This window comes from Pectinophora gossypiella, chromosome 6 (genome assembly GCF_024362695.1).
Source record: "Pectinophora gossypiella chromosome 6, ilPecGoss1.1, whole genome shotgun sequence".
NCBI lineage: Eukaryota > Metazoa > Arthropoda > Insecta > Lepidoptera > Gelechiidae > Pectinophora > Pectinophora gossypiella.
Window position 1 is genome coordinate 9,384,753 of NC_065409.1, and position 27,424 is coordinate 9,412,176.

The window sequence follows — 27,424 nt, forward strand, 5'->3', positions numbered from 1 at the left end:
TTCAGCGTCTAGACCTTGTACAAAATTGCACTGAATGTTGCCTTGAATTAATGAATTCGACTGAATAGGCCCTGATATTAACCATCCTAACTTTGTATTTTGCAGGTAAGGTCCATTGGGCAAACGAATTTTATTTTCGTGTAATAATTCCCAGAATTTATCTGCACCAATCAACAAATCGATGTCCGACGGCGTATAAAAGTTGGGATCTGCTAACGAAATATTTTCAGGAATGCAAGACATATCGATATCAATATGATGCGACGGCAAACGAGGAGTAATGCATGGCAGAACAATGCATGACATACTAGTATCGTAATCACTAGTTCTAGAACGCATATTTATTTTACACACAGAATTCGACTGCGTGACTGCTTGTCCCACCCCTGATACGTGTACAGTGGACTGTATTAAAGGAACGCGTAATCGTTTACTCAAACGTTCTGTGACAAAGCAATGTTGACTGCCATTGTCAAGCAGAGCGCGGAACGTATGAAAATTATTATCTTTGTCAGCTACTTCTACCAACGCTGTAGATAGTAAAACCGAATGGGAATTCGTTACCCCGGTATTCGAACCCGACCAAGAATGTAATGCAGTGGTAGTGTGCGATGGCCCAGCCCTATCATCAGCTGACTCGTTATATACCGCGGAGGGTTGGCCAGCGCCAGTATTATTTGACCTATCAAAATGCAATAAAGTATTATGTTTTAATTGACATTGTTTACAAGGGCCAAACAAACAATCATTTAGCGAATGACCTGAACGTAAACAATTACGACAGATTTGTTTTTCATCAACGATGTTAGACCTTTCTTTTACCGTTAGATTGAGAAAGACAGGACAAGTGTACAAAAGGTGATTGCCATTGCACATACTACATACGCGTTTTTTATCAAACGACTTGTTTGTTTGTTCCTTGCGCGTTACTACATAGCTATGACTATGCGTTTGTGACGTTGATTGAACTGGTTTTTTGGTCTCACTTATGTTCCTATCCTGCGTATTATTGAATTTAAACGTTTTGCCGTGGTTTAGGTTATCATTTCTAACATATCGGCTCGGTTTCGAAGGAAGGTAATTAATTCAGATAATTTTAGTTTATACTCCGAGTCAGAGTCGCCTTGCGAATTAGATATGATAGTTCCCTTATACGACTCCCACTCTTTTTCTGTAGAAAGTTCAAATTTGGAAACGATCAAATAAATAAGTAACGTGTCCCAATGGTCAGTTGGTTCGTTTAGAGTCTTAAGAGCTCGCAAGTTACGTAACACGGTATCTATCATCGTTCTAATCTGCGCCGGCGATTCTTTGATCATGGGTGGAATTTTGTACAACGCTTTGACATGGTTGTGTACCAAGAGCCGCTCATTATGATACCTATTTTCTAATAATTCCCACGCAAATTTGTAATTAGAAGGTGTGAATTCCAATGCGCTTATAACTCGTTCTGCAGTACCCGTAACTGATGAACGCAAATAGTGAAATTTTTGAATTAAATCGAGATCCGTACGTTTATGAATCAATGTAGAGTATGAATTTCTAAACTCAAGCCATTTGTCGTAGGAACCATCAAACTGAGGTAGTTTTATATCAGGCAATTTCACTTTCGATATAAGCGAATCAGCGAAGTGAACGGATTTGGAACTTGTTGTATTGTCCTCAGTATTAGTTAGGCATTTTGCTTTTGCCATGCAAGAATAATAAAGCTCTTCATATGATTCGCGATACTCCATGTTAGTTATAAGCTCTGCTTCTGGCACAATGCGCTCAATTTCACTCTGAATATCATTATAATTTTGAAAGGCATTTACCATGGCTTCGATACGCAACTGCAATTCGGCTTTAGCGACGTCGTTTAACGGCAAAGTTAATTTCTTGTCCAGGTAAGACTTGAAGTTAGTTACACGAGCTTTTAAAGTGCCTCGTTGTCGCTTAAGATCAACGAGAGCATCCTCATTCGATTTATCACACTCATTATCGCTACTCATATTGTCAGGCATTATGGAAAGACAAGGGTGAATACTTACAATTTCACGCGTAGCCCCGTCCCCCACGCATACAATAGCTGACAAGCGCGAAGTCCTAAAACGTATAAGAACACGGTTTTAACACAAATCGAAGCACAGGGATGAGAAAAGGAATAATCTTCTTCACCAGAGCGCTGCTGAAGATTCTTCTCCTCGTAAATCGTTTGCATCCAAGGTCGACGATTTCTTCTCGTACATACGGCTCGATGGACCAAATGTTTAATAATCGTTTAATTTCAATATATATTTTTACAACGTATTTATTTATTTTATTTAACAATAGTTACAACGTTTTCAGGTGGTAAGTATAATAGCTGATAGCGTCCAAGATGGCGATGGCGAGTGTTTTTTGAACGAGAGTTGTCCCAAGATGGAGTTGTTTCTGAACGAGTGAATGCAGTGAATGCCGCGGTTCGTCGCTGACGCACTAGATGGCGCTGTCACTTCACGACATTATTATAAATTATATCTTATTCCCCGTTGTTTTTTCTCTTTTATCTTATCTTATTCGTTTTTTTCCCGATGGGGATATTGTCGAAATCACTTTGTGATACTGTCCTTTGTTTGGTAAGAACTTTTCAGGCTTGAATCACCTGATTGTCCGAAAAAGTAAGATGATTCCGTGCTCCGGAGGACACGTTTAGCCGTTGGTCCCGGCTAGTAGCCGTAAAAAACACCTCCACCGACCCGCATTGGAGCAGCGTGGTGGAGTATGCTCCATACCCCGTCCGGTTGATTGAGGGGAGGCCTATGCCCAGCAGTGGGACGTATATAGGCTGTTTATGTATGTATGTATGATATCTTATTATATATTTAATTAGGTAGGTAGATATCCATGCGCTACATCAAGGTCATTTTATCGCGGTAAGTAGGTAAATAAGTATAGAGTTATATGTCGACTTTTTGATGATAACAAAATGTAATTTGCGATAAATATAGAAATTATTTCTGTGTGGTGAGTATGCTTAAATTATAAGAAATATTTTATCTTTTAGATGCCAGGAGGTAGGTGCCTACGTGATTTCTCTTTGGTTAATTATAGGTTATAAGCCGGCGAGCATGCATGAAGTCTTTAATTATAGTGGAAGACGAGAAAATGGTACTGTGTCAGGATCGTAGTAAGTAGAATTCCGTGGTCTCTGCCAACCCCAAAAGGAAATAGGCGTGATCTTATGTGTGTAGGTACGGTCACGAGCATTTATATGTATACACTTTGGTACCATGTCACATTAACTTTTTTGACAAATTGAACTGTAAGTCTCACTAAATGTCAAATATGTTAGTGCGACGGAGTCCTAAAGTGGGTACATTATATTGCTCATGATTGTAAGTATACTTATTGTTAAGATAGGTACCTAAATATAAAAACACTTGCGTAGACTAGGCATTATACCTACTTCAATTATTTGCTTAGTTTCGTAGTCTTTACCATAATAAGATCATATTTTTTCAATTTGACTTTTTTTTACTTTTAATTTAATTATAGAGTAGGGTAGTAGTATATTCATCTCCATATCCTCTCCGGCTGATTGAGGAAGTTCGTGCCTAGCAATGGGACGTACCAATATAAGTTAATAATCACTTATATTATGTAATATTACTTACATAAGTTTACGTCTATATTCTCCCTATCGGGCTAGTCAGTAAGTAGGTACATCAATTGCAAGATGAACTGAGTAGGCACCTACCCACTCCTTCTATCGTGTGGGTTGGTGCGGTGGATTACCAAACCTTATCAACCCTGGTGTCAGGGTTACTATTGAGCCCCCTGACATGGCTTATGTAACGACTGCTTTCTTACCTACCCACTGAGTTACCTAGATGTAGTGTTATGTATTTTATTATAATGTAGTTCTTGCATGACCACAGGCAAATATAAACTTAGAATAATTATTCCAATGGCCATGTCGCCAAAGCTAAATCTAAGAAAACAAAAAAAATATAAGTATTTCATGCTGCCTCATCTTGCAGAATATTTCATGTTACGTCTATAGTAATAAGATTCATTTCTTTAGTAAGTATGCAGATTACCTATAATCAGCTAATGGTATCCCAGGTAGCACACTGGCTGATTAAATGTCGAACCATTATGCATAAGCATATTATGCTATATTTACTTGCACGACTTTGTAGTAGGTACTAGGTATAAATATTAAAAAACTTTATTTGATGTTCAATTTTGTTTTTAAAATTACCATAGGCTCGCGTTTGACCACAATCTCACCTGGGGCCTGTTTAATAAAACTTACAATTGTAAATTACAATGACATTTGATGTACATTGCGGAGTGTGTGGTCACGATTATTTTGCAGTTTCATATTAGCTGCGTAATGAACACCAAATTGTCGTTGTAAATTTACAATTGTAAGTTTTATTAAACATGCCCCTGATGGTAAGTGACGTTGTGGTCGAGGGTAGATCACGCTTACCTAGCAAATGCCTATTCACTTTAGCCTTGAAGAATCCCCAGCACTAGAGCATTAGTATCTAGTCTGAAGCCCGAGGGTTTCGCCTACGGACGCGAATAGCATTAACCCCTAAAATCAAAATTATGTAAGTAGGTAGGTAAGTTACACATGGTTAAGAGAAATAACTTACTTGTTTCCTTCATAGCCAGTTCATCTTCAGTCAATATGCTCAGTGGCGTTGGAGTGTTCGCTTCTGAGCTGTAATTCCTTTGCACCTTTGCAGCAATCGGCGCCCTCCATTGCTCCAAGATCTGTAAAACCGCGCCATTTCAAATAACGATCATTTTTTAAAACTCTTTTTAAAATTTTTATTTTTTAAATTTAGTGGTGCTGGGCACGCACCTTACTGCCAATGATACGTCGCAATGGGATCATTGTAAGTTGTTTTTTGCACTTTTTGCGCGCGTGTGTTATAGTCGTGCGCACGAGTCGCCGGCCGGAATACAGACTGGTTTTATTTCATTTATTGAAGGACTCGTTCGCTGTGAGATAACGAGTTTTGAACATTTCAATGATATAATAGACGCTGTTTGCCACTTAATTGTTATAAAGCGTTACTTTTACGACAATAATAATTATGGTTTAAGTAGCAGGTAATTTATTGTCTGCTACTGGTGCGTTGCCAAAAATGTCTCAGTAGGTAGGTAGGTAGGTAGGTAGATGATACCAACGCCCTAAATTATATCTAAGTACGTAGGTAGGTGTTTAGACAATTAATACATTTCACATAGACAATAAACATAGATTCCCGATGGAGACATTGTCGTAATCACTTTGTGAGACTGTCCTTTGTTTGGTAAGGACTTTTCAGGCTTGAATCACCTGATTGTCTGAAAAAGTAAGATGATTCCGTGCTTCGGAGGGCACGTTAAGCCGTTGTTCCCGGCTATTAGCCGTAAAAACACCTCCACCAACCCGCACTGGAGCAGCGTGGTGGAGTATGCTCCATACCCCCTCCGGTTGATTGAGGGGAGGCCTGTGCCCAGCAGTGGGACGTATATAGGCAGTTTATGTTATGTTATGTACATAGACAATAAGTATGTACAAGTAAATGCGTAGAAGGATGTGGAGAGGATGTGGTTCAATTGGTGTTGTGTCGTTCCGCCGTTAAAAACTCTTTAATAGGTAGTAAAGGAAAAATTTAGTATCGATCGCCATCGACTCGCAAAGAAGCAGTAAGGACACTGGTTGCTTTTTTTTTCAAATTATTTTTTCTTGTACTCTGGCCTTATCTGCCTATAGGTTATGTAATAAAGCTCTTTGTACATAAGTTTTGACCCATTTTATTGCCGGGAACATTCCCAAAGTGAGAATGTTCCCGATTGTGCACGATTTATTACAACAATGTGATTTTGTTCTAAAACGTTTTAAAGTGTTATACCGACAACGTTATTTTTCACTTCCTGCCTGACAGAAAAAATACCGCAATAGTTAGGGTTCAATAATTACCTAATTATATCTATAAATTTAGCAGGCGTCAACATAGTCCGAGTTGTGTGTATTATTATTTAAATTATCAATACTTACTAAGTACATTAAATATTTATGTGAATAAGTAAAATCGATACTACGATATTTTATATTTGAGAGTTATAATTTATTCCTCTGCGTCATCTGTGTGAATAGAAACGTAAGCGAGTGACGTTTCATTGACAGGCAAAACTCAGAACAATAAGGCTTTTCGGCGGGAAACGGGAACGGGACAGTTGCTTTCTTCATTGAGTAATCTAAATAATTAATACGAAGTGGTGTTTTGTGGTTAATGATCGCATTAAGTTAGTCGGAAGACATTCGCGAGTGTTATTATATTGGAGTATTCAATAAACAAAGTGTATCTGCCTATTTTCGCTTCGTGCTGGGAAGCCGCTTCATAACTCAAAAGTTTATGCGGACTTTTGAGTTAATTCGTTTGGGGTTCGGAGTAGGAGTCTACTCCGAGGGTGGGGGCTTAGGTTTCATCATCATTCATCACCTTTCATCATTTCATTAATCATCAAGAAAAAAAAAATACGTAAGACATGGCTGTATGGGCATAGTTCCCTTTGCCTTACCCTTCGGGGAAAACCAAAACAAAAAAAAAAAAAAATCAGAACAATAACTAAAGCAAAATCTCTTTTAGTTGGCAGTATTGTTTTCTAGAAACATTGAGAAACTATTTCAGTATTGCCAAAAAAACATAATCCTCAATAGCAGGGTAATAAAATTGTAGTGTAGTATGTACCTATTGTATTACCGTGCTATTGTATAGTCACAGATTACTTAAAAGTTATACAAGGCAACCACAAATCGTTTATTCTAGTGTAGCCAATTGTAATATTCATATAAATTAAAAAAATAATTATAAATATTGTTTTATGTTACGAACTTAGTAGTTGTGTGTTATTAGTTAGGTACTTACATAATCAATTTCTGGGTTTGTTGTTTAACATGAGGCAGTTACTTAATATTAGGAAAATAATTAAATTACCTATTTTGCTTTAGGCTCGTTTCAAAAATTGCAGCACTGCTGTCAATTTTAAAACAGAAACGGGGAAATTTGATAACTATTTATAGCAACACTAAAACTGTCAGTTCAAGCAAGACATTCGGTGTTACATGCGACTTTTCTCGAAATTTGTGTGAACAGTCGGTGGATTTCTATGAGAAAACAGGGGTTTTGGGTTCGACTGTGACAGGGCTACTTTGTGAAAACGTTTGTTTTTGCGATTTATCGTAAACTACAGCGGTGGACGCGCGTGTTTCAGTAGGCAACCACAAGTTTCTGTGACGAGTTATAAAACGCGAATCATCCCGTGTGGTTAAGTGGAAAATGGCTAAGTGGGGAGAAGGTGACCCTCGGTGGATCGTGGAGGAGCGGCCTGACGCCACCAACGTAAACAACTGGCACTGGACGGAGAAAAACGCCGGGCCTTGGTCGAAGGAACGTCTAAAAGAACTTCTGAATAATTTAAAAATAGCTCAAAATGGTGTGGACTGTAAGATTACTGAGGTGGAAAAGATCGACGGCGAAGCCTCTGCGAATAATAGGAAAGGAAAACTAATATTCTTTTACGAATGGGACATTAAACTGAAGTGGGAAGGTCATATAGCTGGTGGCAAAGATGCCATTAAAGGAGAGATCCAGATTCCGAATCTTTCGGAGGAGAATGATGTCAGCGAAGTGGACGTAAGTATTCTATGTTTATATAAGTAGGTTTTTCATAAGTACTGCATTATATACCAACATAACCTTAATTTTTTCCTTTCAAGGTTTTTCCAGAACAGAACTCGATTTTCATGTATTCAGATGTATTATTCAGTGTTCAACAGCAGTCTTGTGGTTTTGTTTATATTTACATAATCTTTGGTATGTTTTCAATATCCCCAGTGTTGCTAAGAGATCAATGGAGGTACCTATCAATATTATACATTAAACAACCAGCAAAATAGTTGCTAGGTGACAAAAAAATAACTTGTAATTCAAAGTTTCAATCTAACAAAAAGAGATAAAAACATGGTGCCATTGGAATAAAGCTGTCCTCAATGTTTTACAGATGACAGTCACCATCAAAAGCAGCGGCGAGGAAGCTCAGAGAGTCAAAGCATTCATGCACAATGTTGGTCGTAACGAGATCCGCAAACAACTCTCAGAGTACATCCGTAGCCTGAAGGAAGAGTTCTCCAAAGGTCTCATTCTTCCCAAGAAAGGAGAAGCCCCAGTTAAACCTGACAATGTTTCCATGATTACCAGTGGATTCAACAAGAAAGTCAATATGGAGCCTATAGTGTCCCCCCAAACAAATGCACAAATCGGTTGCAAATTAGATACGAAAACAATAGAACTGTCTGAATCCTTCCAATGCCGAGCTCAGGAATTCTACGATGCAATGACGAGAATAGAAATGGTGACAGCATTTACCCAAGGTCATGTTAAAATGGATGTTGAGAAGGGGGGAAAATTCTCCCTGTTTGGGGGGAATGTTTCAGGGGAATTTAGGGAGTTGGTTCCTGGTAAGAAGATCTCGCAGTACTGGAGACTGAAGAAGTGGCCTGAACAGCATTTCTCGGAAGTCACTTTCAATATTGAAGAGAAGGTAAGGTGACAATTTATTGCATTTGTTACAGAACTATGTCCCTTCTGAAACGGAAAGTATGAAGAAAGGAAGTTTTCAAATCCTTTAGCCAGATATTTTGTTTGGCAATCTCCTCTTTAATTTTTATTAACGTGTTTAATTTGCACTATCATGGCCTGAAACAGAATAAGTACTGTAAGGTTTGAGAAATATAGAATGTTAATTAGTTTCAGGCCAAAAATTACAAACTCTACTTATCACTGTACTGTGTGATCTCTGACTATTTCAAAAACCAGGGTAGACCTTTTCCTAACAATACAAGCTGGAAAAAATAATAATGTGTCAGATTATTGGCATTTCTGTAATTTTACATAAAGCCTATTGTTTATAGATAGATAAAATACTTTATTGATCACAATGGACACAAGATACAGAAATATGGACAACAGATACAGAAAGGCACAGCAGGCGGCCTTATTGCTCATGCAGCAATTTGTTCCAGGCGACCATTGGGTACAGGAAATTTCAGTACAAGTATAATAGTAGTAGCGAGTTAGTGTATTCTAACATACAAACAATTAAAAGAACTATTAATTATTTCCAGGATGACCATACGTTGGTGACTCTGAAGCAAGACCTGGTGCCGGCATCGGAGCTTGATTCAACCCGGGAGAACTGGAAGAGATATTACTTTGACAGTATCAAGCGAGCATTCGGCTTTGGGGCATTTCTGTGATGCTTACTGTTGCGATTGATAGTTGAATTAGGTTGGTATTTCTTTTCTTTTAAGACGAGGTGCATGTTACGGTCATTATTCCTTTCAGTGAGCTACAGCAGACAAGGTAGCAAAAGTCGTAGTAGTCATGAGCTATATATGTGCAGTATACATAATATATCTTCTAGCAGTAATCAACTATGGTGACAAATCTCCAATCTAAGGGGGCTTAGAATGCGCTCTTATATGGCTGACTGTAACCGATCTTAGCAGTGAAGGTTCCACATTCACTGCACATCAGCAGACTTCAGATATACTACAGATAGAAATGTATAACTGGTATATGCCTAATATCTATGAATACTTTATTATGTTAAAGTGGAATAAAGTCCTCTGCTGACGAGCATCTGAACTAATTCTATGTTTTGTGTCACTTCTAGTCCAGCAGAAATGTGATTGAGGTATATTTGAAAAGTGAAAAAAGAATTGTTCAAAAACCACACTTTTGTCGTGTTCTCTCACTGATATAATGTGGTTAGAAGGTGATAACAAACCAAAAGCAAAAACATCCCTGATCTGGTGGGCTTTGCTTGAAATATAAATACATAACATAAACATAAACATAAACTGCCTATACACGTCCCACTGCTGGGCACAGGCCTCCCCTCAATCAACCGGAGGGGGTATGGAGCATACTCCACCACGCTGCTCCACTGCGCGTTGGTGGAGGTGTTTTTACGGCTAATAGCCGGGACCAACGGCTTAACGTGCCCTCCGAAGCACGGAATCATCTTACTTTTTCGGACAATCAGGTCGGCCTCCGTGGTCTAGTGGTTAGAGCGTTAGGCTCACGATCTGGAGGTCCGGGTTCGATTCCCGATGGGGACATTGTCGAAATCACTTTGTGAGATTGTCCTTTGTTTGGTAAGGACTTTTCAGGCTTGAATCACCTGATTGTCCGAAATATAAATACAGTTATGGGAAATGATTGATAGTCGCTGTAATCTGGGCACACCTATAGTTTATCTCTATGACATTCCTAAGTGATACAGTATTTAGACCAATTTTGTTAAAGAAATTAATACTTACTTTTTTCTTTTCAGGTTCAATAATATTTTTATTTTAAGTGGTTTTGTTGAAGAACAAACATCCAGCCCTAACATGCTTCTTCAGTGTTTTTAATGTAAATTTTGTAATACAACTGTGATGTATTATGTATGACCTATGAATTTTTATGTACCTATTAAATCTACTTATTTGTATAAAGATACTGTTTGGTTCGGTTTTTTAAAGCTGTATAATTTTACAAGTTTAAAATGGCAACACTATTGTGACAATGCGTAATTCAAGATGGCGCGGTTTTTAGATTATCTTATCGGACCAACGGAGATCCGTTTTTGTATGTTGAAATAGGTAGAAATAAATATGTAGCACTGGTAATGTTTGTATTTTCTCTCCTTGACTTATTTTATAATGCGAATCTATCAAACTTCGACCGGTCATAACGCGATATTCCTATCAGTGTTGCCAATATAAACATGTAGATTATATATAAATTGTCTTTTTGATAGGTCAAGGCTTCTCTGATTATAAATTCTTTTTTCTTCTTGAGTATAAAAAAACCTGCAATGTAATAGTTTTTTTTTGTATTTATTTAACAATGTTACTAATTCTCTTACTAAAATCTATTTATTCTCAACTGAAATCGCTTAAATCACTCGGCTTATATAATTTAAAACAAATATTTGGCCTTGTTATTAAAGTACGCTCGAATTTGAACCTCAACCCTTTCATATTGAAAAAACATAGTATTACATAGTATCAACTACTTAAAACATAGTTACTACACAATCGTGGCGATCCATATTCATAACTACTCATAGAGCACTCGCGTTTTTATTTTTCAAATTAGTTACGTGACCCTACATTTACAATGGTGCCGATTCGGGCAACCACCAATCTAAATTTAACTTAATTTGACAGGACTAAATCTAGCTATCTCTTTCCTGTACCTATTGTAAGTGAAGGACGGCACGAAGAGCTGTCAAACTAAAATTAGGTTATGGCTGCACGGTTTTGCCTTTGCCTTGCCACTAGGGAAAAAGGTAAAAAAGTCTGTCCGCCCGAATATGAATGTTAGTTTACTTTTGTACTGATGGCTGGGTAGCATGGTCGCATAATCTTAGTCGTAGCCTGTCCCTTATATGGGCCAAATAATAATAAGGTTTACATTTATTCGTTGTTAAAGCTGTACGGTCACGAGCATTAATATGTATACACTTTGGTACCATGTCACAATAACTTTTTGACAAATTGAACTGTAAGTCTCACTAAATGTCAAATATGTTAGTGCGACAGAGTCCTAAAGTGGGTACATTATATTGCTCATGACTGTACAGTGAACAGTCACTATCGACATTGCAAAGAGGGCAGTGCAAAGAAGCATAACACCCATATTCTAAGACTTTTTGTCGACTCATCCTCCATTCAACTCGTCCTCAGCAGTGTTTCAAATCGACATTTATGTGCTCGACTTGAGGACTTTTTTCACTGCAATCGAGCATATCTGTATACTGCCAACATAATACGAAAATAATGTCGTCATGCCATACTTTTTCTTCTTATCTTGTGGGTTGTGAGGTGGAATACCAGGCTTATTAACCATGGTGTCAGGGTTATGATTGAGCCGCCAAAGGCCCCTGACATGGCTCATGTAACGATTACTCACATCAGTAAATAGTAACCGGGACCAACGGCTTAACGTGCCTTCCGAAGCACGGATCATCTTGCTTTCGGACAATCGGGTGAGCAGCCTGTAATGTCCTAATCAAACTAGGGATCACAAAATGATTTTTGTGATATGTCCTCACCGGGATTCGAACCCGGGGCCTCTGGATCGTGAGTCTAACGCTCAACCACTGGACCACAGAGGTCGTTGCCGCCTCAACTAAGGACTGAGTCCGAGGAAGATTCGAGTGAACATATTGGATTGGAATACGGGTGTGAATGTAAATGTAGGGTTGACAACGAGTTCTCAATGTGTTTAAAGTTGTCTGAAATATGTATGTTTGCTTATTTTTATAAGTAGCCAATATGTATGTGTAAAAACATTCAATTTGTGGCACAGCCCAATAAATTATGTTAGATAATTATTATGGAGTTTCATTTGTTTTGGGTTATCCAACCTACTTTCTAATTAGTCAAATCAGTTACTTTTTACTAAACGTCAAAACACGAAACTATTGAATTTGTATAAAAAGGCACACTGTGACGTCACAGAAAAACGTGATAAAATGACGAACTTATGGTGCTCCCACACTTGCCGTTAGAAAATGTTTGTAAACATTTTATAACATCAAAACATTTACTAACAAATGTTAACAATTGTTGCATTTTGTTAGAAACTGTTACATGTTAAATTGATGGAAAATGTTTAAACATTTTATAACATCTAGTATTCGCTCGCAGTTTGGTTTCACCTTTCGTTTTTGTTTTGTTATAAAATGTTTACTAACATTACTAAACATTTTCTAACATGAAAATTTATTTTAACATTTGTGATTAAATGTTTGCTAACAAATGTTTACTAACGCTATTAAACATTTTCTAACGGCAGTGTGGGAGCACCAATAATTGCGTTTTTCTTGATTAAAATTCAAAATTAAGTTGAATAGTAAAAATAAAACCATTTTTATCAGTTTCAGGGGGGTTAAAAACAAACATAGAAACAATAATCTAAAAAAGCAATATTGCAATTTGACATTCGCGCATATAAAAGTAAGTGCAAAACAAATTCGACAATCATTAGTTTAGGCCTGTGCTGGATTCGAACCTGCGGCCAAGTGATAGGCAAGCGTTCTATCTACCAACTGGGCTACCGCGGCTCTCTCAGCAGCAATAACGTATGAATGAGACGTGTACTGGAATCAGCACACCAATATTTAACGTAATAATTATAGAAGATCTTAAAATCTACACACTTAGTCATTCATAGGCAGCAGGGGAATGGAGCATAGGTATTCTGTTTATAAAAAAAAAACATAAGTACCTACATAATTTAGATACGGACACATAATTTAAAATTGTGTGAGATAGGAAACCTATTAAGATAATTTCTTTCTTTTATATTCTAATTAGCTTTAGTAACGCGTGTCTTTGCACGTCTTTATCTGCTGGTTTTTTGTCACGAAGTGTTACAATGACCTCTACGCTTCTCTAAGTTTTGACTACCTAAGTAAGTAAGTACCTAATATTTATTATTATTTATTACTAGACCACCACTGCTTCTTGTATCGTGTAGGTTATGAGAAGGATTAACTGCATCAACCCTGGTATCACGGTTATTATTGAGCCGCCTTAAGCCACTGACATGACTCAATCCACTGCTGGGAAAATGCTACACTTACCTAGGTAGTAAAATTACCTATTCAAAATTCTTTAGTGTTGTCTATATCATATTTCTAAGAATAAGTAACTACGTCCCAGAGCTGGGCACAGACCTTCCCTCAATCAACCGGAGGGGGTATGGAGCTTACTCTGCTCCACTGCGGGTTAGTGGAGGCATTTTTACGGCTAATAGCCGGGACCCACAGCGTAACGTGCCCTCCGAAGCACGGAATCAACTTGTTCTTTCAGACAATCAGGTGATTGAAGCCTGTAAAGTCCTTACCAAACATAGGACAGTCTCACAAAGTGATTTCGACAATGACCCATGGGGAATCAAACCCGGACCTCCAGATCGTTAGACCACGGAGGCTGTTGTTCTATAACTAAATGCTTATGATATTTACTTCGCTTGGTGCCACAAGGGCTGAACCACATCTGACAGCACGGAACCGCAATTTCCTATGCTTCTATCCTTTCCTGTTGTATTGTACCTGTACGTACTTGTAAAGAGTGTAAGTGATATCGTATCGAATACTGAGGGGGATGATTTAGCTCGTGATTCTGAGTTAATATCAAGTGGAATTTTCCGTCGCAAAAGTATAGAATTTAAAAAAAAAAATAAAACAACATGAATTTTGCGACGCGCTTTTAACTCAGAGTCATGGTCTGAATCATCCCCCTTAGTACCCGTTACGATGTTACTAACACCCTATTATTATTCTGTAAGTAAGTATTATTTTTTCTTTGAATATTACTCTTAGATATAGGTAGGTATTATAATTAGGCTAAGGTAATGAGTGCATGCTTGCCAACAAACTGCCTCTGCAGTTTGGCGAGACTATTGTTATGTTAATATTATAATACCTCTTTGTGAATGAATAAAATAAATAAAGTTTTGAGCAACGTAGCCTGTAAAGTATCTCAGTAGCTATAAGTAGGTAGGCTACTTACCCGTTTGTTATCGCTTATAGTTCGCTTAGGTAACAAAGACTTAGTGACGAACAGTCTAAGCTCTAAGCAAGCGATTGTCTTATATTCGGTCCATTGAAGCTCCGTATTTATTTTTAAATTTATCTACTTTATATTAAATAGCAAAAACTGAAGTTATCTGCTGTGACCCCAGCGAGGCCAGGTCTTATCAATGCTCAGTTATTCTTGAACGTTCCGATCGACAACATGAATATACTGTGGTTAATAGTGTTACTTCATACTGTGAGTAATTAATTTCTATTTTTTTAAGATTTGAACAAATGTTCTATTTTTATCTATGTTCTTGAAGCTGGCAGGAATAAAAAGACATAAAAAACGAGTAAAAATATTCATTGCATTTCTATTGCGCATTTTTTCGACAGTAGTCTCTTTACTTGAATGTGAACAAATGTTTTATGTTCTTGAAGCTTGCAGGTATAGAAAGGCATAAAAATGGGTAAAATATTCATTGCATTTCTATTGCGCATTTTTTCGACAGTAGTCTCTTTACTTATCAAGTGAGGTCATGTTTTATACACAGTCACGCACGTATCAGGGTGAGCAGACACTCAAATCATCAGCTATATAATTCGCAGCCACTTTTGTCTTAATTAGTTATGTCTTGTCTTCTCTCGTCGGTCAGATTGGTGAGGTTCCCGAGAAATGCATTTTCGGAGGTATGTGACCTAACCTGTATTGGGCTGGTCTTCCCTTCGCGGGTTGGGAGGTCAGACATGCAGTCGCTTCTGTAAAAAACCAGACCTGTCAAATCTTCAGGTTAGGTAAGCGGACTCTGTGAAAAACGGGATAATGCTAGGGAGATGATGATAGGTAAGCAGGTATAGTTTGTCCTAACTTTCATAATAGTTTAGGACTGCGACATTATACCTCTATATTACTAACATGATGGACCACTTTATTATGGGCGATAGGACGAATTTCGACAAACATTGATGATAAAATTTCGTAGGTATACCTACTAAAGTTTTCGGGTTTGCCCATCGAGTATAGGATATTAATATTTATTTACTCTGAGACACTTGTGTTATATTATATATGTAAAATTAAAATTTTCACGAATTTTTCCGACAGGAAATTCCACTTGATATCAAGTCAGAGTCATGGTTTGAATCATCCCCCTCAGTATTCGTTACGACGTCACTAACACCTATACGTACTCGTATGGCTTTCTGTACGTACTTGTACAGGTTGTAAGTGACATCGTAACGAATACTGAGAGGCATGATTCAGCTTATTATTCTGAGTTAATATCATGTGGAACTATCTATCGCAAAAGTTGAAAATAATTTAAAAAAGCAGAAAAAATATGAATTTAGCGACGAAAAATTCTACTTGATATTAACTCAGAATCATCAGCTGAACCATCCCTTTCAGTATTGGTTATATGTCATTAATACCCTGTTATATACCTAATTAGTTCAATTTTTTTTGTATAAAATGGATTCTTTTATTTTATTTCAGGTGTTTGCTAAAACTAGAAATAGTTTTGGGTATTCTTACTTGAAGGACACTAAATTGGTAAGTCAATCTTAGGACGCTTACAGACCAGTGATGACTTGGTCGACACCATCGTCATTGGCATGTAAGCGCACTTAGAAAAAAAAAACAAAACCCGTTCGAGTGAACTTGATGGGTGCCACCTGGAAATTGGGTCGTGTATAGCCATGAGCAATAATAATGTACCCACTTTAGGACTCTGTCGCACTAACATATTTGACATTTAGTGAGACTTACAGTTCAATTTGTCAAAAAAGTTAATGTGACTATGGTACCAAAGTGTATACATATTAATGCTCGTGACCGTATTAGGTTCAGGAAATTCTGATTACTACAAAACACAGACGTGAAACTAACAAAAAACCTTTTTTTTTCTATTTAACATATTTAAGAATTATTTAAATCGAGAAAAACGTAATAATAAGTCCGACATTTTCTCACGTAATTCTATGACGTCACATTGTGGTTTTTCATACAAATTCCATAGTAATTTAGTTTTTTAACGTTTAGTAAAAAAAAAATGATTTGACTAGTTGGAAACTAGCCTATATTTTTCGATTTTGGTTTTGTAAGTAGTTGAGTAAGTGGCTAGAAAGACATTTCCGCGTTGCCACATTGGCTCAAAAGGCACTTTTTGCGATTCACGTACTTTATACATTACTACACACTATTCTATTTGTACTATTTTTAAAGGGTCGATGCGCGGTATTATGTTAAATAAGATAGAGAAACAATTACCTTATTAATTTGTATTTCCCGACGTCTCTGCCGTGTTGTAGCGACCGTGGTCACGGGATTACTGGCGCGAGTGGGAGTCATTGCGAAGGTGTTGTAGGTGTAACTACCCTCACTACTAAATACGCAAACGTAAATGAGGAACTTTCCAGAATACTTTCCCCAAAAACGATAAAGATGGCGACGTACAGATTTAACAATACAATACAATACAAATACACTTTATTGCACCAAAATTAAAAAGAAATAATTACAAAAGACTCTTAACTGAGTACATGGCGAATGGCGGCCTTATCGCTAAAGCGATTTCTTCCAGACAACCAACGTTCTTCCATTTAACGTGATAGTTACCTATTTATGTACCCCTCCTGTTGATCGAGGGGAGGCCTGTGCCCAGCAGTGGTATGTTTATGTACTGTATACTTACCTAAACTTAAATTAACCCCAATTTATCCTCAGTGCCAACCCTGGACATGCATCAACAACAAGCTCGGTCTGCCGGACTCCTTGCCTCCGCGAGATCAGTTCTCTGCTGCCCTCAGACTCCTTCTGCCTCTAGGACCCTGGCAGGACGTGGTGGAGGATGTCCTGAACGTCTGCTATGGAGACCGCCCCAGGATATACACTAACACTTGTCCTGGACAAGCGCTGTTGCATTGTACTGTGGATAACTTGATCCAGGTAGGTGCTAAGACCAGCTTAGTTCACATGTTCTTGTCGAGGAGACGGCAGATACCCCCGTGAGCCAGGACTGCGTCATACAATTTTGCGACTTTTTCTCGCATTTGAGTTGAACTTTCTACTTTGCCTTCATAGTCCCCTGAAAGAGCGAAAATAGCTTTTGTTAGGGTTTAAATTATCCGTAGATATGTCTCGAATAGCATTAAATATTTGGCTAAACAAAAAAGGAGCACTGATGGCTCTCACTCGGTACAAAGACATCAGGCCTAATAGTCGGGCGCGATCCACGGCTTAAGGCGTCTTCTGAGAGGATTATGTGTGAGATGATCAGCCCAGATGACACAGAAAGAGGGAAACCGTTAATAATGGCACGAGGAGAGCTTCAGCTCTTCGATCTATATAGGGGAAGAGAAGATCTATACAAATACTGCTGCTGAAGAGTTTTCAGTTGTAGATTTATTTCCTTTTTAGTGACTTTCAATGTATTTTCTTCACAGTATTGTCCAGATCAAAGCTGGAGGAAAGATGATGCGTGTGCGCCGGTATCCAGCCTCGCCGGTTTGATGTACATGTTCCAGCAGAGGTAAAAGATTAGTTCTTATTTATCTTACATTATTTTGAAATGTGAGACGACGATTTAGCTAAGATAAAATGTATCCAGAATCTGGGAATTAGACTCTAGGTCATTGACTGAACTTATAAATCCGTACCCACATTCCCGAGAAATGCGTTTCGGAGGTATGTGACCTAACCTGTACTCCTTGGGGGACCTGCCCATGCTTCAATTTTGCTAATTTTGTTTTTCAGTCGATATGAAAATCTCGAGATACACTTGCCTGCAGACAAACGACCGTCCTGGTTCTTGAAAAACGTAAGTAGAATCGTTTTGGGACAAAACAATGTTACTAGTTATTTTGATTAAATTATAACAAGGGGGTTAAAATGGGCATATCGAAGCAATTCATCTAAGAAAGCAATATTGCTATTTGACATTTGTTTGCATTGCGCACTTACTTTTATATGCGCAATTAATGTCAAATTTTAACATTGCTTTCTTAGATGAATTGCTTCGATGTGGCCATTTTAACCCCCCTGATAATGTCTAAAGGGCAGTGTTTTGTTTGAAAAGTAATACCGGGTTGGTTACTGTTGGTTATTACAGTCAATCGTTGATTTGGAAAACCTATAAGTATATGACAAAAGAAAAAATATTCTTAATTTTCGTTCCTATACTTATTTTTTATTTATACATTTTGTTTTATTATTTTTAAGCATTAGTTTTCACTAATATAGTTGGGTCGACCATTATAGACGGCGATACGCCTCCCCCTATCACGTTTGTCTAACAGAAAGCTTGTTGAGGTGTGGGTACTTAGTTCATCTTGCGATGAATGTACCCCTGACTATCCCATTGAGATAGTCGTGAGCTAGATATTATGTAAATTTTCAGTATTTCAACTCTAAATGCTGCAATCTACCTAATTTGTTCAACTCGTCGCTTCTCAACGAGTGTGGGTTCAAATCTGTCATCCTGTACCATACACATGAGCCAAGAACTGGTAATAGCCATGTAAGTAGCTGAATTTTACTTTATAACTTTTGATTATTTATTTATTTCAAGCAGGGGCCTTAGCCAAGTTGCAAACGATTACGAAAAACGACAGTGATAAAAGGTATAGAATTGATTGCCTCTCTTCGAAAACATTTGCACTTTAGCTAACCCCATTGGTCTATGTTTTGCCATAAGGCGGTTATTATTTAATTATTTATTTAATGGATCACTTACAGCAGCTTAAAACAGTACTATAATATGTAAGCACATAACAATAATTACACAAGCAACAAGTTAATTGTACAAGTGAACACATAATAATAATTATAAGCCTCATATGTCTGTTGCAGACGATTTATGACTACTTACATGCTCCGTGGTCCAGTGGTTGAGCGTTGGGCTCACGATCCGGGGGCCCTGAGCTCGAATCCCGTTGGGGACATATCACAAAAAATCACTTTTTGATCCCTAGTTCGCTTAGGATATTACAGGCTGATCACCGGATTGTCCGAAAGTAGGATGATCCGTGCTTCGGAAGGCACGTTAAGCCGTTGGTCCCGGACTACTTACTGATGTAAGTACGTAGTCGTTACATGAGCCAATGTCAGGGTCCTTTTGCGGCTTAAATAATAACGCTGACACCAGGATGGATGAGGTTGGTATTCTACCTCACAACCCACACGATAAGAAGAAGACCGCCTAATGCGTAAGTGCGAGCGAAATAGGCAGTTCGCGCGGTACTCCTTACTCCTTACCGGCTTTCGGCCATTTAAGACTAGAGTAAGACCCAGAGGGGGTGAGGTTAGGGCCCGATACGAATTGGTGCGGGGCGGAGTTACCGTTCTATGTTGTACATAATTTTCGTTTTTACTCTTATTATTATTATTGCGTATGGCAGACAAAAATAAAATAAGCATCCTGCGTGGATCATATATCCAGTTTAACACATTGACAGTCCCCATACAAAATGTTTTGACTTCCTTGTAAGTCCCGAATATTACTTCAATGTTAGATTTTTTGAATATTTTTACTAAACTTTCAGTTGCATCAAACTTTAAACAGGTGGAAAGTAGCATTCGTCAAACATACTGTAATACAAATCTCTGCTTAATTACTGGGTATCCACATGGAGCACCTGCACTTAGTGTGTATCCGGTCGTTTCTTAGTGACCCATGTATGGGTCACGGACGTATGGAGCTAATCCGTTATGACCCGTATATGGAACACTGGACTGTCAACGTGTTAAGCTCCCCTAATCAAGTCTCTGCCGCATCCGTCACACAATGCAGCTCTAGTTTTTTACTCTATGGTTACGGTATGAACTTTCAGACTCCGGAAGTGACAACGACCACCGCAAGAAACGATGGTGACGTAGTGAAACTTGTGGATCTTAATGCGATTCGGAGCGGTGGAGACCCTGCAGATGTAACACCAAATAATGTAAGTGTCTTACATTAATTTATGCAGCATTCAGCAGCTCTGGAGCATTTGCGGAGGCACGATGGACGGGTTCCATGCAATCTTGCGTAAGCGAGTTGCTTCACTGTTGGAACGAGTGCGTGGCAGTTTCAACAGAATCCTGAATGCGATTGCCGATAAATACGATATGCCCTTGATGTGCCACCTGATTGGGATGGTGGGTATCCGTCAGAATCACCGGTCACTCGTATTTTGTCGGCGTATTTTAAGTTGAAATGGTGCTCAATATTGCTGTCCACTTAGTGCCGCCTGGTGCCTGTCACTAGAGTACGGCTTCCAACGTATTTTAGCAATAAAATAACATTTAAAGGTGACCGGCGGTTCTGACGTCAGGATGGCCGGTCACACAGTGCGTTTATGGCTATAGACGCCAGGAGACGATAATATTTATGAGCTAATAGATTTAAATCCGAATATCGTCCACCAACTTAGTTGTAAGTTTTTGTTACTAACCCTATGGATTTTATGTGACCAAATAAACATTTTTTGCATTTGAATTATGCACTTACTCACTTTAATACGTCACTTATTCTCCGTTACTTCTTTTCTCACTTTGTTAGCCAAACAATCGAGAAGCGACATTTGAACCTGTACTCATTGAAGACATGAGCAGTTGCTATTCATCTGTGCAAGTTTATCTGACTTGTTTACAAATTGAAATGTCAATTTCCACGCATAAAAAAATTTAGTAAGGTAACCTTGACTGCTCGGTTCAGGCCTCGAATTAGTCAACCGGAAGAAAAATCCGGAACCGGAAGTACTTGCTTCACAACGCTGATCTACCGAGGCGTAATAGCAAAACTAAAAATCGAACATAAAATTACGCCCGTTTCTGACCTCCAGGACTTAGATCCTCTCGCGTGTTGCGACCTCTCTGGCTTCATCGACCCCTCCTGGAGACAAGAATGCAATTTCCACGTAACCTGGGACAAGGACACTCGGATGACGGTACAAACCCCACCAGAACCTGTCACTGTATCACCGACCACTACTGCCAGACCTGGACAGATGAGGGATGTGAAGGTCGTGCCTGAGACGGTGAGTTATGATGATGATGATGTTCATAATGACATCCGTGGTCTAGCTAGTGCCACAACCAGCAGGTCTAACATGCGCAATGTGATAAAATTTTGTCAAGGTCTTTTTATTGATTCTAACGGTCTCTGTGGTCCAGTGGTTAAGCGGTGGACTCACGATCCGGAGACCCCGGGTTCGAATCCCGGTGGGAACATATCACAAAAATCACTTTTTATAACAAAGAAAAAAAGGTGCATATGTCTGTTATCCATGAAATTAGAAGGTAAACGAAGGAAAATCTGAACAACGCCATCTATATTGTTTTTGAGGAACATAGCCTGGGAAATCTCATTGGGTTTGGTTTTTAAAAGACTTGGGCCTATATTACTGAATCCAAGAAGACTAAGACAAAATAACTAACCCACGTGGACTCACTAATTACTCATATATGTTAGAGTACGAATATTATACTCTGATCCCAAGGTAACAGTGACCTTTGTGGAGAACGCATAGCGCCAGTTAAACAATGGTTCACTGTCACGGGTTACTTTTATTGGATGTTCTCTGTACGGAGTTCGACACAAGAATGGTACAACTCGTGCGGCTCGCCTTCTTATAAGGGTTGTCCCCACTACCGTACCTTGCACGTGTGTCGTAAACAAGTGCAGGTGTTGTTTGTTTGCTAGCCGCACGTGTTGTTTACAGTTAACATAATATTTAGATTTTCAATACTTCGCTGTCGCGCTATCATATATCTGTTTCTATTCGCAGTGCGAGAAACAATCCTGCGTATTCAGGAAGCTGAACATAATATCTGACTCAGGATCTGTTGACATCGATGCCTTCTCCAAACTATTGGATAACATGACAAGCGCGCACGCATCCTGGACTAAGGCTAAAGCTCGAGTCGTGACCAAATGTCTGAGCAAACCTATCACAGATTACGTTGAAGATTGCGAGATTAATAAAGTGTTGGCATGCACCTTTGATGTTCTTTCTGAGGTGAGTTTGGAAACTTAATAAAAAATAAAATAATGTTTATTGTGATATATGTATATGAAATTAGAAGGTTGAACGAACGGTTTACATAACACAATTAAATAAAAATAACAAAAATAAAAATATTCTTAATTTCTCAATTTTTTAGTTACATGGTGCCGAGACCTCCCATTAAGTAATCTTAGGATACTTGTGGCGGGAATGTCTCGCAATTCCCAAGGGGTAGGTACAGTTTGTGAGTTAAGAAATGTAATAACAAGTGTGACTTCTATAAAAATTATACAAGCTCAGCATAATAATATGACGAAATAAAATGTCTCGACCCTGGTTTTCAGCCTGCACCTGTATTGTTGAAGGCCAATAATCTATAGGATACTGATAAAGTACAATAAACGACGACACTAAATAATAAAAAGAAACCAAAAACCAATAATAATGCCAATACATGCGGAAAGACATCATTAAGGACACTTTGTTGTTTCATTATTAGGTTTGTAACATCTTAACACACCTTAACACGTTGAGGGACAGAGCGGCGAAAGTAGCGTTGCCGAATCGATATTCTTATTTATTTTTAGGGTTTCGAACCTCAAAAGGACACAAAATAAAACATTAAAGAAGAAATCTCAAGTTTTTATATGAAGAAGCCTAATTGTCCATACAAACCACCCACCTATCCTGACAATATTGACGGTCAGAAGAAAAACACATCAAATTAAAACAATTTTTTATTTCATTTCAGAACTGTCCACATAGTCCAAAGCATGATATTTGCAAGTAAGTTTTATTATATTTATTTAAGTATATCTTTTTCTAATCGTGTGGGTTGTCAGGTGGAATACCAACCTCATCAACTAGGTACTTATATTAAATTTATCAGTTCCATACTTTTACGTCCGAAAAATCCACTTGATATCAACTCAGAGTTATGGTCTGAATCCTTAATATTATGTTTACGTTTGTGTTTTACTTATTTCAGGCACTCAAGCTCAATACGAAATGATACAATGTGCCAGATAAGTGCTTCGAAGTTTCGACCAGTGAGTATCGACTTATAAATAATATTTTCGACATAACATAACTTAAGCCCACGACTACATCCCAATGGGGTAGTCAGAGGTACACCTTTTTTTTTGTAACGAAGGGGAAATCCTCATGGATACCTCGCCACTCGGGGGAGCGACGAGGTTATGTCGGACTCTTACCGACTAAAACCCCTTCGATGGCCCTCTGCGGTGCATGTCGGGGAGCTCCGAGATCTCTGTCGAACGCACCGGTGCTCCCCTCGCACTTGCTTTCACTAAAGCGCGTCCCGGGGTAGATCCCCACCCCTACGCCATCCCAGTTTTACGGCGATGCGAGGCCATATCGCATTGCCGTCCATCCCGGAGATCGTGTGTTGAGTGGTTCGGGCCCCCGCCCTTATCACTCACGATCCCCAGTGTCCCCTTTCAGTCGCCTCTTACGACAGGCAGGGGGTACCGTAGCCCTATTCTTGCGCCCGGAACTACAGGGCGGAGTCAGAGGTACACCTATCACACGGTGAAATAAGTAGCCACGTCTCACCGAGCGTTCTGTTAGACCAACGAGATAGCGGTTGAGCGAACTGTGCTAGTGAAAACTGCAGTCAAGATAAATTAATGTCTCATTGGTGCAAGTCCGCTACCGGGGTTTGAACCGACGCTCCCTGATTGAGAAGCAAGTTGGTGTACCACAGGACCACAGTAAGTTGGTCTTAAGTAGTCCAGATAGCAATATGACTAATAGTGGAGTCAATGAAGGGTTTCACTTCTAACTGCTTCGGAACTGCCAGGGACAGGTCCGATTATGATGATTTCAATATTTTCAATCGTCAATATTTTTTTATTTGATCGAAATATTTATTTGCGCCACTCAAGATGTTTCTGATTTTAAATGATAAAAAAAAACTATGCTTACAAAAGACACACACACACACGCACACACACACACACGCACACACACACACAAAGCCACATTAAGCCGTTGGTCCCGGCTATTAGCCGTAAAAACACCTCCACCAACCCGCAGTGGAGCAGCGTGGTGGAGTATGCTCCATACCCCCTCCGGTTTATTGAGGGGAGGCCTGTGCCCAGCAGTGGGACGTATATAGGCAGTTTATGTATGTTATTTTATGCTTACAAAAGAAAAAAAAAACATCAAAATCGGGCCTGTCCCTGGCAAATTAGAAGTTAGTTAGGAAGCTCAGGCTTTATTGACTCAACTATAACTACATTTTGGGGAGGCCTATGCCCAGCAGTGGGCGTCGTACGGCTGATAATGATGACGATGATGATAACTACATTAAAGACTGTCGCAAAGCGAAGTGACTAGATATTATTTCATGGTTTTGCGTTCGCTGCCTATGATTCAACGCAACTTAAACTCTTATTATAAACTCTTATAATTAGGCCAGACGCGCACTACGAGTTTTTCGCCGCGCGGCAGAAAAAAGCTGCGGCATAATGTCGCACTGTAATACTGAATCCAAACAGTTTTAAATTGTATTGCGCGCATTTGACGGCAGAGCCACCGCAGCGGCGCAGCATTACAGTGCGACATTATGCCGCTGCTCTTTTCTGCCGCGCGGCGAAAAACTCGTAGTGCGCGTCTGGCCTAATTACAAGGGTCATCATTTATACCCAGAAACAAAGACAAAAGATGTATATGTCTGTTATTCATGAGATTAAAAGGTTAAACGAAGGCAAATCTGTACAGCGCCATCTTTGGAAAACGTAGCCTGGAAAGTCCCTCAATCTATTTCCACAGAAACACCGCAGACAGTACTGCGGTCTACCCAACCTGGTTAACCCTGAAGTATTGGCTGAGTGTGGAATGAACTCTATCACTCGCATGGAGTATGTCCCAGACCCCGTCACTAGCCGGCCTAAGACGCACTGGTGGAGTAAAGCCAGTCATTCAGTAAGTAATATCATGGTATAAGAAAACCAGATATGCTCAATCCTATGACAAGCCGCCATTGCTAGCCCTTTGATGACGTAAGTGTTACCACAGTGTTACCATTAAATTGGTATCTCCAAAATTCCAAGGACGCAAATTTTATTATTGGTATTTAAGGTAACACGACTTAGTATAAATTACATTCGAATTAGTATTTAAGTGAATTACTGTAATGTATTTAATTACTATTACTTGTCACATATATAAAAAAAATAAAACTGTATGTAAATCTTTTACTAGAAGTTCAAAATTTTCTTGCAAAGTAAATATAGGAATAATGGTCGGGCGGGGGTAATTTATTTTTTACGAAATGGCATCACAGGGTGGGACACGTCAGCTGGGTTAATTTTGAAATGTTTGCTGTCACTTTTGAGCATACCTGGTTTTCTTATACCATGAGTAAAATTACCCTTCCCCTAACCAGACCTCGGACATTCCATACAAAAATCCCATTCTTACCGTTTGCCACCTAACACCTAAGTGTGAGCGAGACAGGTAATGCATGCTCTCCCCTTACTCCCGAGCAGCTTATGGTCATATAAGACTAAAGTAACACCCAGAGTGGATGAGCCGGATACGAATAGGATAGTTTCCAACTAGTCAAATCGAGAGACCGGCCCGACTCGCCGATGCCGCGGGCAGCTATGTGACTGCGTGCAATCGCACCCAGCGGTTCAGCAGCGGCGAGTCGTACTGGTCCGCCAATGTGCTCATGATGGTGTTAAGGCTGGCGCGCGCACGGCGCACCAGAGACGCACAGCGCTTACGCATGATCGCGTGGAAGTCCTAATAATAATCTTATTAATTAATAAGTCTTAATAAATAAGCCATTGTCAAAATTAAAGCTTGCCTTTAATAACTGCTTTCCCATGTGTATAAAGTATTTAATAAATTACCGGATACTTTCAAAGACTGTAAACTCAATAAGTTTCGTATAGCAGTTAAACTCTGGCTTGGAGATAGGTGCTTTTACAGCGTAAAATAATATTTAGACTACAAATAACAGGTTTTAAGTGTATAATTGAAAGCATGTATTAAGTGTGTAGAATATTTGTAAAATTGATATTATTATTTGTTATTGTTTTTAAATAATCTGTGTGTATGCCTGAAAGGTGGTATTTGGTGATACTCAATGAAAAATAACAGCTGTTTGTAACCTAAATATCATGACCAGAACAAATTTAATTTAATTAAAATGGTTTATTTTTTTCAGTGCAAGACCATGACGGATTCAACCAAGTGTTTGTTGAACAAGATGGGTGTGCTTAACAAATATGGTTTCTTAGATTATTTCAAGATGAAAGACAGTATCCGCAAGTTTACATCGGAACATAGTTGGGCAACACTTACCGAGGCGTATTTGACCTTTTTTATTGCTACCCCATGTACCAAGACCAGTGTAACACTCCTAAGAAGTTTTTGAACGTCGTTGATGCTATGTTGATGGTAAGTTTAAGCACTATTTTATTTTCTTCTCATCGTCTCGATGGCAAACTAAATAGTCATCACCATCACCAGCCCATTAACGTCCCCACTGCAGGGGCACGGGCCTTCTCTATGGATGGATAGGGAGATCGGGCCTTAAACCACCACGCGGGCCCAGTGCGGATTGGTGGTTATTAACGACTGCTAATGCAGCCGGGACCAACGGCTTAACGTGCCTTCCGAAGCACGGAGGAGTTCGAGATGAAAACTTTTTTTTTGTGGTCACTCATCCTATGACCGGCCTTTGCGAAAGTTGCTTAACTTCAACAATCGCAGACCGAACGCGTTTACCGCTGCGCCACCGAGCTCCTCAACTCAAACTAAATAGTATCGGCCCAATTCTGGCAACAATTCGTTT

The 27,424-nt window shown here is 39.0% G+C and overlaps 2 protein-coding genes across 2 annotated transcripts; both read left to right on the top strand.

The window, feature by feature from the left end:
* The first annotated feature begins 7,062 nt into the window (after positions 1–7,062).
* Positions 7,063–10,531, top strand: LOC126367424 (activator of 90 kDa heat shock protein ATPase homolog 1-like). The gene is made up of 4 exons (XM_050010927.1): positions 7,063–7,664; positions 8,032–8,571; positions 9,155–9,317; positions 10,369–10,531. Exons 1-3 carry the CDS (start codon positions 7,308–7,310, stop codon positions 9,284–9,286), a joined length of 1,029 nt encoding a protein of 342 aa, XP_049866884.1. The 5' UTR covers positions 7,063–7,307; the 3' UTR covers positions 9,287–9,317; positions 10,369–10,531.
* A 4,193-nt stretch (positions 10,532–14,724) lies between these two features.
* Positions 14,725–27,019, top strand: LOC126367422 (uncharacterized). Its single transcript, XM_050010925.1, has 13 exons — positions 14,725–14,863; positions 16,103–16,159; positions 17,333–17,554; positions 18,052–18,137; positions 18,362–18,425; positions 19,005–19,124; positions 20,437–20,547; positions 21,430–21,624; positions 22,375–22,605; positions 23,345–23,379; positions 23,582–23,642; positions 25,390–25,542; positions 26,795–27,019. The coding sequence occupies exons 1-13, from the start codon at positions 14,828–14,830 to the stop codon at positions 27,002–27,004; spliced, it is 1,581 nt and encodes a 526-aa protein (XP_049866882.1). The 5' UTR covers positions 14,725–14,827; the 3' UTR covers positions 27,005–27,019.
* Positions 27,020–27,424: the final 405 nt, after the last annotated feature.

What these genes read in the sequence shown, in the direction of transcription:
- LOC126367422 (XM_050010925.1), top strand. Translation starts at nt 14,828, where the DNA reads ATGAATATACTGTGGTTAATAGTGTTACTTCATACT. An exon ending in CCAAAGCATGATATTTGCAA is followed by an intron (nt 23,380 to 23,581) that starts GTAAGTTTTATT and finishes TACTTATTTCAG; the next exon opens with GCACTCAAGCTCAATACGAA. An exon ending in GTGCTTCGAAGTTTCGACCA is followed by an intron (nt 23,643 to 25,389) that starts GTGAGTATCGAC and finishes CTATTTCCACAG; the next exon opens with AAACACCGCAGACAGTACTG.
- LOC126367424 (XM_050010927.1), top strand. Translation starts at nt 7,308, where the DNA reads ATGGCTAAGTGGGGAGAAGGTGACCCTCGGTGGATCGTGGAGGAGCGG. An exon ending in ATGATGTCAGCGAAGTGGAC is followed by an intron (nt 7,665 to 8,031) that starts GTAAGTATTCTA and finishes AATGTTTTACAG; the next exon opens with ATGACAGTCACCATCAAAAG. An exon ending in CTTTCAATATTGAAGAGAAG is followed by an intron (nt 8,572 to 9,154) that starts GTAAGGTGACAA and finishes AATTATTTCCAG; the next exon opens with GATGACCATACGTTGGTGAC.